Source organism: Nestor notabilis, unplaced genomic scaffold (genome assembly GCF_000696875.1).
Source record: "Nestor notabilis isolate BGI_N333 unplaced genomic scaffold, ASM69687v1 scaffold15392, whole genome shotgun sequence".
In the NCBI taxonomy this organism is placed as follows: domain Eukaryota; kingdom Metazoa; phylum Chordata; class Aves; order Psittaciformes; family Psittacidae; genus Nestor; species Nestor notabilis.
In genome coordinates this window covers 201,090-215,195 of record NW_009917174.1, presented here as the reverse complement: position 1 = coordinate 215,195, position 14,106 = coordinate 201,090, and the positions used below count along the sequence as shown (strand labels likewise).

At 42.8% G+C, this 14,106-nt stretch overlaps 1 protein-coding gene across 1 annotated transcript in view; it reads right to left on the bottom strand.

The window, feature by feature from the left end:
• Nucleotides 1-1,066: 1,066 nt before the first annotated feature.
• The window catches only part of LOC104413857 (adenylate cyclase type 5-like), a gene marked incomplete at its 5' end in the record, with an annotated part of 214,124 nt that continues 201,084 nt past the window's right edge, over nucleotides 1,067-14,106 (bottom strand). The window contains 8 exon segments of the mRNA XM_010024968.1: nucleotides 1,067-1,195; nucleotides 2,710-2,834; nucleotides 3,620-3,824; nucleotides 4,163-4,426; nucleotides 6,010-6,142; nucleotides 6,992-7,015; nucleotides 11,457-11,632; nucleotides 13,773-13,937. Of these exon segments, the coding sequence (XP_010023270.1) occupies nucleotides 1,067-1,195; nucleotides 2,710-2,834; nucleotides 3,620-3,824; nucleotides 4,163-4,426; nucleotides 6,010-6,142; nucleotides 6,992-7,015; nucleotides 11,457-11,632; nucleotides 13,773-13,937 (1,221 nt within the window).

Below are 14,106 nucleotides of genomic sequence, written 5' to 3'. Positions count from 1 at the left end.
GGTTGTAGAATTTTCTGGATTTTCATTTTAAAATGCATCTGATTCAGCCTGGAAACTCACCTGTTTGTTGTTGGTTGATCGTATAGTGAAAATCTGAAAACTGCCAAGTCTGTGTTGAGTATTATGCAGAAAAAAATTACACAAAAGTCTACAGGTTATATACACCTCCCACCACACCTTGGTGTGGGCAGCCTGCCTGCTCATTTATATTTAATTTACAAAATATAGAATTTGGTATATCTGTTAGATCTCCATGTTTTCAATATTACAAAATAAAAAATACAAAAAAACCCACAACAAATTTCAGGGGAGTTCCCCCCACAAAGTGTCTCTTGTTTACATCTAGTCTTTCCCATGTAAACTGATAAATACCAAAGAAGAGCACAGAAGACTTTTTAATAAATATGGTTGTGGAGCCATCACTCTTTATCTTGATCTTCCCCTTCATCAGATGTGCCAGGCCCATTTTACATTAGCCATGTAAAAGAAGGGAAAAGAGGGGGCCAGGGCTAGGATGTCTTTTCACACTAAACCATTACTGATGCCCTTCTAAAAGGCCTTCTTGTGTGCTGCAACAGTGGGTGTCAATTTTGAAAGCCATTCAAAACAGCTAATAAAAGCACAGTGGTACACTTCAAATAGCTGGCAGTATGGGATGGAAACATTATGGGAGTGCAAATCCATTCCAAAATAATGCTTTGTAGTGAATCATACATTCCTTCAACCAAGTAAATGTTGTGTTGCATCAATAAATACTTAAATAGCTTCTTAGATCATTCTGTGGTAGCAGCCTTTTTAAAAAACTCCAAATTCATGTCTTATCTGTGAATTCTGTAGTACACATCTTTGGTCGACTTAGCACTCAGCCAGGAGCAACTCCAAGGTGGATTTTTTCAATTGCCTTTTGTGATGGGTGGCCAAAGAGTTTGCTGATATCAGCTCTAGAGTCATGGTGTGAAATTTCAACTGTGGTGCATTTTCAGCTTCACTGCCAAAAAGTGATTCTTCTCCAATTCACAATCTCACGTAATGCAAATTCCATCTTTGAGTGATGCTGCAATCAATGCTAACTAATTGGAGGCCCTTCATTTAGAAAGTAGGTGGTCATTTCTCCTTTGCCTTTGACCTTAATAACCCCTCGATATTCCAGCTGATAGTTGTTGGCTACTAAAACCTGGTACATGTCTGTGGTTACCTGCAGAATAAACAAGAGTAAGCAGATGCTTGTCATGCCTTCCACACAGTGTTTTCATTTGCTTTTGGAGTAATCTGTGCACAAAATTAAAGTAGGATCAACTATTTTGTGTCTAAGTAAGTCAGTAGACTTTTCCAGATCAATCACTAACTAAAAGGTTGGCACAAGCTGCAGAACAAACGCAATCTTTGGAAACAGAAACCACAGAAGGCACACATGGTACACAGCTGGGGAGGTAGAGGGGGGAGGAATGCATTTTTTGAGACAGTCACAGGATAAAAAGAAACATGAGTCACGTTTTTAAAAACACACCTGGCAGTTCAGTCTACTCAGATGCAATCGTTGTATCACCGGAGGGGTAGTAGGAAAACAGGGTAAACATATATTAAAAATCATCAAAAAAATTACTTAGAAATTATACAGTGGATGTACAGTTTAGAAGGGGTCATTCAGAGATGTTTTTATGAAGGAGGAGGGGGCGGGCAATGAGAAAGACTGAACAAATGGGATAATGTAGCAGCATCCGGATTCTCTCTGCAGATGCCACTGAAAAATAATCACTTGTGCTGCCGCAAAACAGAATTTTGAAGACCAGATTTCCTGAGATATTTACTTATTACAATGTATTTTCTCACGCCTTTTCAGGTGGCTTTAAATATTCCCATTTCTGGCTTTCTGTGGCTGTAACATTGCTGTGCTGATTTGCTTAACCGGAATGAAAAATCGGTCACAGACCATCTCATAGGAAAGTTAGTTTGAAGAGTGTTGGATAAATATTGATCCAGTTAACTGACAGCTTAATTGGAAAGAAACAGCGTGGCTTCCTCTCTTAGGTTTTACAACAGTTTAACTATTTTTATGTCCCTTCAGTACTTTCCCAAGGACTGACAATTTGTTACTGTGGACGTTGGCTTAGCCAGCACAGGACAGTGCAGTTGAATCACTGGAAAGGTCACTGTCTGAAGGCCAAGGAGATGTTTGATGACAAGACAGTTTCCATTAATTCCTGAAACCATCCTAGTTACCATTCTCTAGTTACATAGCCCCATCCCACTGATGCCTTGGATCCTTGCTAGCCTTACAACACATAGGAGATTATGAGCAGAGAAATGAATTACAGAAACACAGATCTGAGTCAAGCCTTTGGAAGATAAAACAACCTACAGCTGCACATAGCCAAACAGCAAAGGCAGCAGCATGAGTGAGTAAGCATCACAATAGGACTGTGCTCATAGGGCCAATGAGGCATGTGGGGAAGGAAACTCAGTTCAACACTTCCACCCAGAACTAACCTGCAAGTTTTTGACTAAAGGTTGCAAAGTTGGTCAAGATTAAAAGGCAAAACATGATGGTAGCGCTGGCATTCCTCAGCTTGCTTTTCTTTCAGTACTATGTATGTACTTCAAGTATGGCATAAAGGAATAAAATGAAACCAAAATTCCAGTTCGAATCAAGTTTTAAAACCAGTAAGTGACACAGGACTGGCGATGTAAGTTATCCAGTGAATGTCTTACCTGGATCCTGTCAGGCACACCTGTACTGTCCATTCGGCTGGCTACATTCACTGTGTTGCCCCATATGTCGTACTGGGGTTTGCGTGCTCCTATCACCCCAGCTACAACAGGACCAATATTGAGGCCTGGAAGGAGAGGAGAAATCAATCCACATGAAGCTTGAGGCAAGTTATTTTTCAGACAATTAAAAAAACATCCTGAGGTTCATTTGTTCTAACTGTGCCTTACCTGACATGTAAAGCTATGGCCAAACTGTGTGGAAAGAAACTTTTAAGTTTCTCTAAGAAGCTGCTTTGATCCAGTAAGCCTGTCTGGCAGCATGCACTGGATCTGTTCAACCCAAAGCTACTCTCTGGTACCAGGTAACAGGAAAAGTTTTATTTGCCGTCTGGCTGCCAAGCAAACTGCTCACTTGGAAGTCAGCACACAGCTGCTGTGATGCTGGGTGCCTGTGACACAGCAGCCCAGTGGCTTTCCAGAAAAAATGCCACACTTCACATCATCGCATTTCTTCTCCTTCTCCTTTTCTGTCTCTTTTTATTCCCTGACTGGAAAAACAATTTAATGTCCAAAAACGGCAGAGCCAAGGAGCACAGAGGGTGTGAGCAGGGAGCACATCACAGGCAAATGAGCAGAAGTTCAGCTACCATTTGAGACCATGCTGTGGTAAGAGCTCTGCACCAAGGCTGGTTGCCCAACTGCTTTTGATTCTCCAGGGAGCCTCAATAATAACGCTGCTACACTAACAAAGCTGCTCTGATGTTTTACAGAGGCCAAAGTGGTCACCAGACACAAGACAATTAACATCACTGTACAGCTAAGGTAACATCTATGGTTTTTACTCTCCATAAAATCCCCAGCTCAGAATGACCACTACCTATACTTAATCCAGTAAACACAGTGACATTACCTATCTTCATCTGGAAGTTGTTGAATGAATGTTCATTAATGTATTTCATTTGGTCCATTAGCCTCATGGCAAAATCAGCCAGAGCTTTGATATGTGTCTTCCCTTCCTTGTCGTATGTGGAATCGTTGAGGCCTGATGCAGCCATATATGTACTGCCAATGGTCTTGATCTTCTCCAGCTGCCGGAATTGGTCTTCACTTATTATCTGTTTCACAAGAGCAGAAGAAGTGAATAAACCTTGATAAATATATACATGCTGGTAATGTCCTTGCCATGTGTCCTTCCTTGGTACAAGTACTACAAAGTACTGGACAGAGCCTCCACTACTCTATAGGAAGAAAAGGACTTCTTAGATATTCAGAGGAGCAACGAGCGAATGGAAGGGATCTTAATGGGAAAAAAAAAAGAAAGACTTCTAGAGTGAGGAGAAATGAACCGTGGCACAAGGATTTCAATAAGCCACCTTCCCTGAGCAGCTCAGCAAAGCCCCACTAAACACATTGACTCAGTTCACTCTGTCCACCCAGATTTGCTGTGACTTACTTCATCAAAATCGGCAATGATCTCGTTGAGCAGTCTCAGGCACTCCACCCCTTCGTTGTTGGCCTCTAGCTCCACGTAAAACTCTGAGAAGTTGCTTATGGAGGCGAACATGACAGCCACACACTCACAGGACTGGTAGTACAGTTCATCATTTCGCCGCTCCTGAGCCAAGAAATGGGCTGCCACGTCCTTCGGCAAAATGTTGTGGAGGAGGCGTCTGTTATAGGCCTGCAGCTCCTCCATTTCTTCTTTCTCTTCAGTGGCCTAGTTTAGGAGGGAGAGACAGTGATGTGCTTACTCTTTTGGTAACTGCTCTGGGGAGGAAAAAAAAGCTGAAAATGGGCTTGCAGGGAGTGCAGAAACAAAAGGGGGGAAACTGCGAAGGAGGGCAGAACCAGAGACAGGCAGAACCAGAGACGGGCAGAAACTTGTGGAAGTTTCTGCAGTGGAAGAGGGTCCATCTCTGTGTGTGTAAAAGCAGGCACAGAATAACACCAGAATCCAATGTTGTTGTATTTCTGGGCTCTGAATTGGGTAACTTGTACAAGGTCTATTCCTTTTGGGAAACTACCACCATCCTACCATCCACAAAAACACACATTAGGCTTTCACAGTCAAGCACAACACATGTCAGGAGGAAGAAAGACCATTGCTAAAGTCTGACTGCACGAGTGGCGTTAAATTATAATCCTCTCCCTGCACCCCCTAAATGCTCACATAGCCATACTCTCCAGGCCTCACTTAATGAGGGGAGAAGGGATAATCTCCCCACATCCTGCAACTACATGTTGGCACAAGCAATACTTGCAAAGCGCTTACGACTTTGCTTGTGGGTGTTGGTTTCTGAAACAGGACATCTGAAACTGGAAATAAAGTTAAGCAGGGAAGGACCCTTTAGAAAGTGGTATGTCTGGACAGAAGAAGGAAAATGTTTGGCTCTGCCTGGGGACACAAATTCTTTGGCCAGCTGAGCCCAGACCTGGAACAGGCAAGTCAGCTCATCCCCCCCAGTTGTTTTACCATTTAGAAATGAGGATAACAGTGTTTATCTGCTTCCCAAGGAGCTTTAATTAATTGATGCTTCCTCAATGCCTCCTACTCAAACCACTGAGACCTATTATTAGAATGATGTCCTGCCATCCAGAAGGTAAAAAAAATCTATATAGAATCTGCAGTCCTGCAGTCCCCCAGCTATGAGTCCTGGGCAAAGCTGAGACCTCTCCTGCTTGCTTGAGAACCACATACAACGCCCCAGTATCACTCGTGGACACAAGCAGTGAAAACATTAACACTGCACCCAAGACAGGAGCACAGTGTGGCATTATCTGTGGTGTGCTGGTTATCCAGTGCTGCTGCCTAGGGGCTAATGAAGGCTGGGTGACAAGCCAGTTCCCACTGCTTAGCAAGAAAGTGAATAAAAATGCAAATGTGAATCTTTCACAGCCCTGAACACAGCAAACTAAAGCTCACTGAACTCTGGGAAACAATTCAACAGTGAATATGAGCCTCTTTTACATTTAGAAATTGTGTTACATTACAGGTCCTTGCAACAGTGACAGGCTCAGTTGCCCAGATTAATTACCCTTGATCTTCAGATCTATAACCCATTACTGTGGGGACCATTGAAAGTGCATTTACAAAGAAGCAAGGGGTTAAAGTAAATAACCAGGATAAGCACTGAGTATTGCAAAGTACCACAGAAGAGGAGAGCCCAGGTACATGCCAGATCCAGATCAAATTCAAAGGCATTTTATAATGCTCCCCAAATTGATAGTGAATAGCTCAGTAGTTTTATATTAACACCAATGTCTATGTGCATTCCTCCAACACAGCAAACACTCACTAACCTGGAGTTTCCAGAGGAAATCAAGCCTTGCAGTGGATTCCACTTGCTGGGCATGCAAGTACAGTGCCAGGACAAAGACAGTAATGATGACAGGGGTCACAATCTTCAGCGCGACTCGTGTCACTGCTGGAGAGCTGCAGCCAATGGAACAGCAGAATCTCCCAGTTAGTGTCAGGGTGGAGGAACTCAGCTGAGGCACGCTCTGCAGTTCCCACTTTAAGGCTAACCAACCTCTGAAGAAACGTCTTTTTTCTTTACCCTCAAAGCATGTGTTTGGTAGAGGGACAAACAATACCTGCAAACAGCTGAGGGCTTTGGCTCATGGGTGCTGATTTCTAAAGGAGGTATTTGAAATCGGAGATTTTATCCACCTTCATTAAAAGGGTTAGCAGCAATATAAAAGCCATTTTTTAGGGAATGGCCATACATTCAGCCACCACCATGCTTGGCAAAACAAAAATGCTGACAGCTCTTCAGGCTGTATTCAGTGTGTCTCCTGCACTGGCTTCTCCTTTCTCCTAAGTCTGGAACTGTTCTACACTTACTGCTTCTGTAATTAGTCATTTCTTAATGGCCTTTGTTTTATAAGTATTCTGTAAGTTCAAAGAACCATTAAGACACATTTCCATCCCTTCTGACAAGCAAGCAAATAAAACCTGTTGAATCAGAATTACAGTTATACAGGATGAAAATATTGTTTTGATAAAACCTTTGACTTGTAATTACAAGTAAGCTGTTTGAGATGGTCTATAAAGCACGTTGACATAAGACCCACAGGAAAGAGGAAGCTCTGAGAATAGCTGTATGTACAAAAGGGCAATACTCAGTCCACTCACGGCGCTTGCACTGTGCACCTGGTCACAGCAACGCGTAGTCAAATACCAGATACTGCTGGTGAGCCAATGTGCTGATATTGCACCTTGTCGACAGAAAATGCCTACCAACAAAACGCCATAAAAATATTTCATGCCAAAGTGACTCACCAGAACGTTCCGTTTGCAGACACGCTGAAAAAAACCACAGACACAAGATTAGCAGAGTGTTTGGCTCCCTCCAGCACTCGTCATGTAACAGCACCTTTGCAATGTGGCACCTCTAACACTACGTGGGGCTATAGCCCTTTCGAAACTACAAAAAGATGGAGGGGAGGAGAAAAAAGGTCGTCTGATCTACTCTCAAAAACCCGGAGTGGCGGTGCAACATGGTTAATGTGGTTAAAATAACGCAGAAGCATTAAAAGTCAGAGAGTCAGCTGGGATTTTAATGTCAGTGTGGGATGCTTAGCAGTGCTTGTGCACCCGTCACTACTTCATTAGGTCAGGCTGGAAAATTTGACCTAAAGAAAGAAGCTTTGGGATAACACCTTATGAGGGATAGCTCCTCTCTGCCCCATTTATTGTAGCATGGACATATGTTTAATTCCTTTAACTAGCACTACTCCCTTCTGCAAGTTACTCCTCTCCAGTGTTGTGCCTAGCTATGAGTATCGCACATGAGTGCACTGAAGAAAACCCTTATGTGGCTTGCTATTACTACTTACAGTACTGCAAAGTACTCATATGAAGCAGAGCTGCTGGAGAAGGTGGAGGGTGTGCTATTCTTACGGTGAGAGGATGGAAAGGAGCTTTCTGGTACGTAGTAGCTGTCTGAGTTCCTGACTGCTTAATGCTGCTGAGTTTCTTCTCAAGTGTGGGTGGCTGAGAACCATGTACATGGATCTTATAAAATACTAGTTAAGTGGAAAGAAAGAGATCACTGGTAAAATTACTGTAGTGTCATTGATGCAATTACAGCTTTGCAGGCTACTAATGTGATACATCTTTAGCCCAAGAATCTCACAACTGTCTCGAGAGCTTCAGGCCATAGTTTTCTAGGGCTGAAGGAACCTCTCACTATAGAATCAGAGATACAAATCATTAAAATTGAAATAGCCGAGGGAGCCTAACTGGGCATAAAATTAAAAAGTAAAAGCACAGTGACTCTCTAACCTTGTTTGTTCCAAGACGTTTTCTACAGCTCTAAGCATGGAATTATCTTCTGGCACGGATTTTGCAACCCACCATTGTCTTGCACACAATCTCTTGCATAGCCTCTTGGCCAGCTCCAGCACAGAGCATGTGTGCTTCGATGTGGACCCAGTTTGGGAACCCTGGCAACAGTGATTCCCACACTAAGTTGGAGACACTTCCCACATGCAGCATGATTCCCCTGCTCCCCTATATCACTACCTGGCCAAGGACAAATGACTGCCCCGCAAAATCCCTCTGTTTTATGATGGTAGCCTGGCAGATCTGACCCTCTGCACTGGGGCTGCAGCTCCCTATGGGTGTTACACATGCTCTAAAATCTTTGCAGATACTATGGAATGCATCAAACCCGATATCTACAGTAACTCTTTGATAAGTGAAGATGCCCAATGCAAGCAATAATGGTGTTATATTGGTTGCTCCCCCATGGGACAGACATTTCCAGCAGCAGGTGGCTCTTTAAATACTGGAAGGCAACACAGAGACAAGCTCAGCAAATACACTCCTGCTCGTTAAGTGCACATTTTTAGCAGGAAAGGTGGTTGATTTTGGGGGCAGCTCCCGCAGGACAGGAGCCTCTCCCTTCTTACAGCCACAATGCTGAGGGACAGCCCGCCCTCTAAATTACAGTCACTGGGCAAAGCTCTTTGGGCTACACTATGCAGAAGCTCAACTTGGAAGGTCACATTGGTCCATCGCATCTTTAAACCCAACTCATTAGTTTTATGTTCTGCATAGAGAAAAGGTAATATGATAGTAGCTCTGTGCATCCAGTTGTGTGTCACTATGTCACTGTGTCACTGCAGTGAAGTCTAGCAACTCCCAACATGCTATACTCAGCTTTTCAGTTGCTTGCATGTTGGCTTGGTTTGTATACAGAAGTGTGAAGTGACATCTGCATTGCTTTTAATTAGTCAGAGTACCATAATGGCTACAGAGCAGACATAATTATGTAGCTGCAATGGGCACCAAATTAAAGTAGTATGAGGTCATGTTGGTTGGTTTGTTTGGGTTTTTTTTAATATCAGCTGGACAATAAGGTACATCTCTGAACTATGTGCTACCCGCTGAGCTGCCATTTCCCACAATACACAAATGGACTGCCAGACACCGGGACAATAAATAGCTGTCTATGGAGCTTCCAGACAAAACAAATTGTCCTTCTTGCAGACTGCATAGGGCTAATTTTCTTCCTAGAAGCCGGTACAGTGCTGTGTTTAGGATTTAGTATGAGAATAATGTTGATAACACGCTCATGTTTTCAGTTGGTGCTAAGTAGCATTTATATGAAGTCAAGGACTTTTCAGCTTCTTGTGCCCTGACAGTGAGAAGGCTGGAGGGGCACAAGAAGTTGGGAGGGGACACAGCCAGGACAGCTGACCCCAACTGACCAAAGGGGTATTCCGTACCATATGATGTCATGTGTGGGGAAGCCTGGCTGGGGGACACTGCTCAGGGACTGCCTGGACATTGGTTGATGAGAGGTGAGCAATTGCATTGTGCATCACTTGTTTTGTATATTCTAATATTACTATTAACATTATCATTATTTTCTTCATTTTCTGCCCCATTACACTGTCTTTACCTCAATCCAGGAGTTTTCTCTCTTTTACTCTTCCAATTCTCTCCCCCATCCCACTGGGGCCGGGGGAGTGAGCGAGTGGCTGCGTGGGGCTTAGTTGCCAGCTGGGGTTAAACAATGACACAAATGTAATTTGTGAGAGATAATAGCATCACAGAAAGCTATTTCTGGGAAAACATGCTAACCTTTTGCACTTTATTACTGACATTTTGATTGTGAAGTGACGTAAATTATACTTCTAAGTAAGTGCTCTAATTTTGCTTAGTGCTTGACTTACAAGAATAAAATGATATTTGGGATATAAAATGCTTTTATTTCACTAATTGTGTTAGACAATGCTAAATAGCTTCTGCTGTTGGAATACATAACATCTACAAATAAGAGTAAGGAAACCTCATTCTCCTCATACCTCCTCAGAAAGCTCCATGGGGTTTCCTACACAATTTAATTCACTTAAGTTAATAAAATAATTCAGGTGATTACTGCCAATAGCAATAAAAGCCATACCTTCATTAATTAGTAATGGGCACACAGGAATGCTAAAGTCATGGAATATTTATGTGAAGGACAGAAGTGACCAGGTATATCTGGCTTGGAGGTGTTAATGACCATCAGGAAATTTGAGCAACTACACCAGCTATTTCATAACATACAAGATAGCACTGGGAAGAACCATGGGAATCTTCTCAACCACCCTCCTGTCTAAGATAGGAGCAACCACAGCCATCATCTTTGACAAATTCTTTCATCTAAATCAGTGCTTTCTAGATCTCTGATGGTTCTTTGCTGCCCTGGACTCCCCATTATTGTGAACTGCCTTCTTGCCTTAAACTGGAAAACGTATTCCAGGTTAGGCCTTCCCACTTCTAAGTAAAACAACGGCCTACTGATGTCTTACAGGCAACTCTCCTTATTATACACCTTAGCATTATGTTCATCTTTAGACAACACCATGATTTTACTGACTCGCATTCAAGTACAATTGTTGCCTACAAGGGGAAATCATCAAAACGAGTACTCAACACAACAATGCAACTCCCAGTGAGAAATTAAACTTGTGGAAGAGGGTGGGTTTGTGGATGTGCCAACTTTCCCTCCCTGGCGTGACCTTCAGGAGTGGGGTAATCATGTCAGTGGAAGAAGGTTGCCACCACGATTAATGTGTGATCTGGTGGTGACAAACTATTTTCTGTAAGTAAAAGGGCAACTGTCAACTCCCACTTAGTCCAGGCCCTTCTGCTGGGAATTATGCTGAGACCAGCTATGATACTGACTTTTCAAATGTGGATGCGTGTCCAACAGCAACAGTCAGGAGATCACTGTAGCCAAACAACAAACACCACCATTCCACCACCCCATCTGGGTTTGATATACCAGATGTCTGAACATCTCGGTGGTTCATTATCCCATCCCTGAGCCAGCTCAAGTTTGTTAGAGGCTTGTTGGGTTTTGTCATTTGGGGTTTTTTTTAATTTTATGAGAAATGACATTTCTATATCGGGAGTGTAATAGCAGAAGTGAGAATGACTAACAGCTCCCCATTTCTGGAAGAAAAAGAAATACAGATCCACTCTTGATTCCAGTTACATTTTGTTATTAATAGATAGCTCATTAGTCAAGTTCCCCATTAAAAAGACCTTAAAGGGAATGGTGTTTTGCTATTCTTCAGAGGTGGAAAGCAGCACAGACAAAGCCTTTAGTTTACAACCATGCCTTCTCTGGTATCATGCACTTCGCTTTCTTGCACCACTGCCTCAGCACTTCTATCCATCTAATGGCACACTGAAATCATTGGGTGAAAGTAATGAGGTGAAGATTTTGGAAGTGAAAGGCACTTACTAGGTGTTAGCTGTAACCAGGAGATCTGCATTGTCAAAAAGGTTGACCCCTGGCACTTCCACAATGAGAACATATATAAATTCAATGATTAACATAAGGATCAGTTTTCCAATACAGCTGATCTGAAGGAACACAGAGCAGGCCAGGAGACTCAATAAGACACTGTAGGTAAAGTACTGTATAAAGACAAAAAGGGAAAAAAACCCAGATGAATGTCAACTGGATAAATCAAACTGAAAACACAGGAAACTAAACAGAGGGATAGAAAGGGATTGGGAGTTATGTAGCTGAGCTGACTGAACATGTAAATCTGAGCGTGCCTGTGGAATTCTCCCACATTACAAAATACGTAAGTGTTAAAACTGAACTGATGGAGAGGAAGAATCTTGCATTCTTCATCAGGTGTTATTTCCTTAACGCTCAAGAGGCACAGAGCTCGCAGCTGTATACGCAGGGGTGTGATACCAGTTTGCCCTTGACACAGCTACTGAATTAGCAGAAAGCATTATCCAGTGATGCTGGAATACTTTGTGCTTTCATGTCAAATTCTAGTCTGAAATTCACCTATCTATCTGCACAACACACAGGACTACGGGTATTAGCAATTCACTCCATCAGGACAGATACCCACTTGAGGCCAATTTGAAAGTATTGCCCCTGCTGATGTGACACACCGAATCCATTGGCAAGACACAAGCTGGACAAACTTGTACCACTGCCCAACACCACGACTATTTTTCTGCCAGCAGTTGCACATGTGGCAGCAGAGCCCTCCACCACACCTGGGTAGTGGGGCGGCAGCTTCTGCCAATCTGAAAGCTGAATGACTGGCATGGCAGTGCTTTCAAATGAGACTGCATGTGCCATTTATGGCTCCTGCGAAAGCTAGCATGGATGTAAAATGAAGAGAGGCGTGTTATTCAGCTCATCACCTTCCTGCTGTCAAATCTGTGATGATTTAAGCTTCCACTCTGTCTGGACAGGCCTATTTCTGGCAAAAAAAGCGTATCAGATGCCTGAGGCAATCCATCCCTTCAGTTAAAAGAAAGCCCTAGTTGAAGTAGAAATATGATTATGTTCTGAGTTCATTTATTAATAGTTCATCGCAGATATATTAAACTAGAGAAAGTAACTTGTGCAGTTTGTAACTCGACTCCTCAGTTTCTAGAAAATGGATGGATGTTCCCTGTGGCTGAGGGGTAGGATCCCACCACCTGGGAATAACAGACAATGCCTGTACCAGGTCCAATATCTGCCCTGCAGAGCACAGGAGAGGGACTTCTCACTTAACCCACTGACCGGTAGGACCTAGTTCAAGGCTGCCATAGCACCCTCATCATGCAAAATGGTTGTTCCTCATTGCTTAAAATCCCTCTGTCCTGAACCAGCGTTCCTGACAACCTCATGATGGGCACAGACTGTTTCTAGTTCTCTATTGTGCCCTTTTTTGCTCCTGGGTGTTTCTGCAGACATACTTAGCCTTTGCAGGATTGAAAGTCACAGTAATGGTGTTCTCAGAAACCTCACTGAATCAGATATAGGGACCATATTCCTGTTAGGTTAAATGGAAATGGGTTCAGTGGGATACCAGGACTTTCAGTAGCACCTTCAACATCTGGATGATAACAGATCAGCCATAAATCCGTCAGGTCCCCATAAACCCAAATTCTGCCTCCAACCTAGATGGACTTTTTTTAGCTTTTCAGTTTCCAGTAGACAACACATAATGTCCATGACCTATAAACTCAGAGAAAGGTCTTAAATAGCTATGGAACAACTTGTTTTTATGAACAAGTTATTCCAAAGAGGTAGGATTTGCATTTGTGAATTGAAGCAGACCACTATCAGAGCTGCTAACCTGCCTGAGGACAGAACCTGCTATACCTATAGAAAAAAACGTAAGTAAAGTTTTAAATCAGGATACAAAACAATGGAGGGAAGGGTTAAATCTATGACTAGACACTGGTTTTCAGTGAAGTGATTTTCAAGTAACACTAAGCACCCACAAACTCCTTTGAAATACTTGCAGTTCCGCCTGCTGTTAAGGACGTCATGGAGAAAGGCCATTTCTCCTGCTATAGGCAGGATCCAGCAATTATAAAGCATACTGATTATTCAGCCCTGAAGGAACTTAAACATTAACATGGACTCATGGTAGTAACTTCAGACACTTAAGTTTGTGCATAGTAGCCTGTGTCATCCTGTAACTTCAGTCAGGAGCAGCCTCGTTTTCCTCTGAATCGCTGAGATTTGTCACACTGGTTTTATAGCCCCTTCTCACATCAAGCTCTGCAACTTGTGTTTTTCAAGCAGTACCTCTGGAAAGTTGCAGTTGGGCAAAGGACTGTCACAGAATCCCTGCAAGGTGCCCAGGCTGTAGTTGGAAGTCAGGTTGCTGATAAGGCATATGTCCACCCGGTCCGGAGTGATGTTGTATTCTGCAGCCATGCAGCTGGCAAGATCCACAGTGCTGCACATGAACTGAAGAATAAGATTGTATTAAACTCAATGGCATAGACAAAGAGAAGAAAACAAAATACTTTGCATGAATTTAAAAGCCTCTTGTCTTAATTTTAAGGAAAACAGCTGTAGCAATGTGCAAAAGATGCAAAATTAAATCACCAGCTTCTGTTTTACTGCATGTGCAATG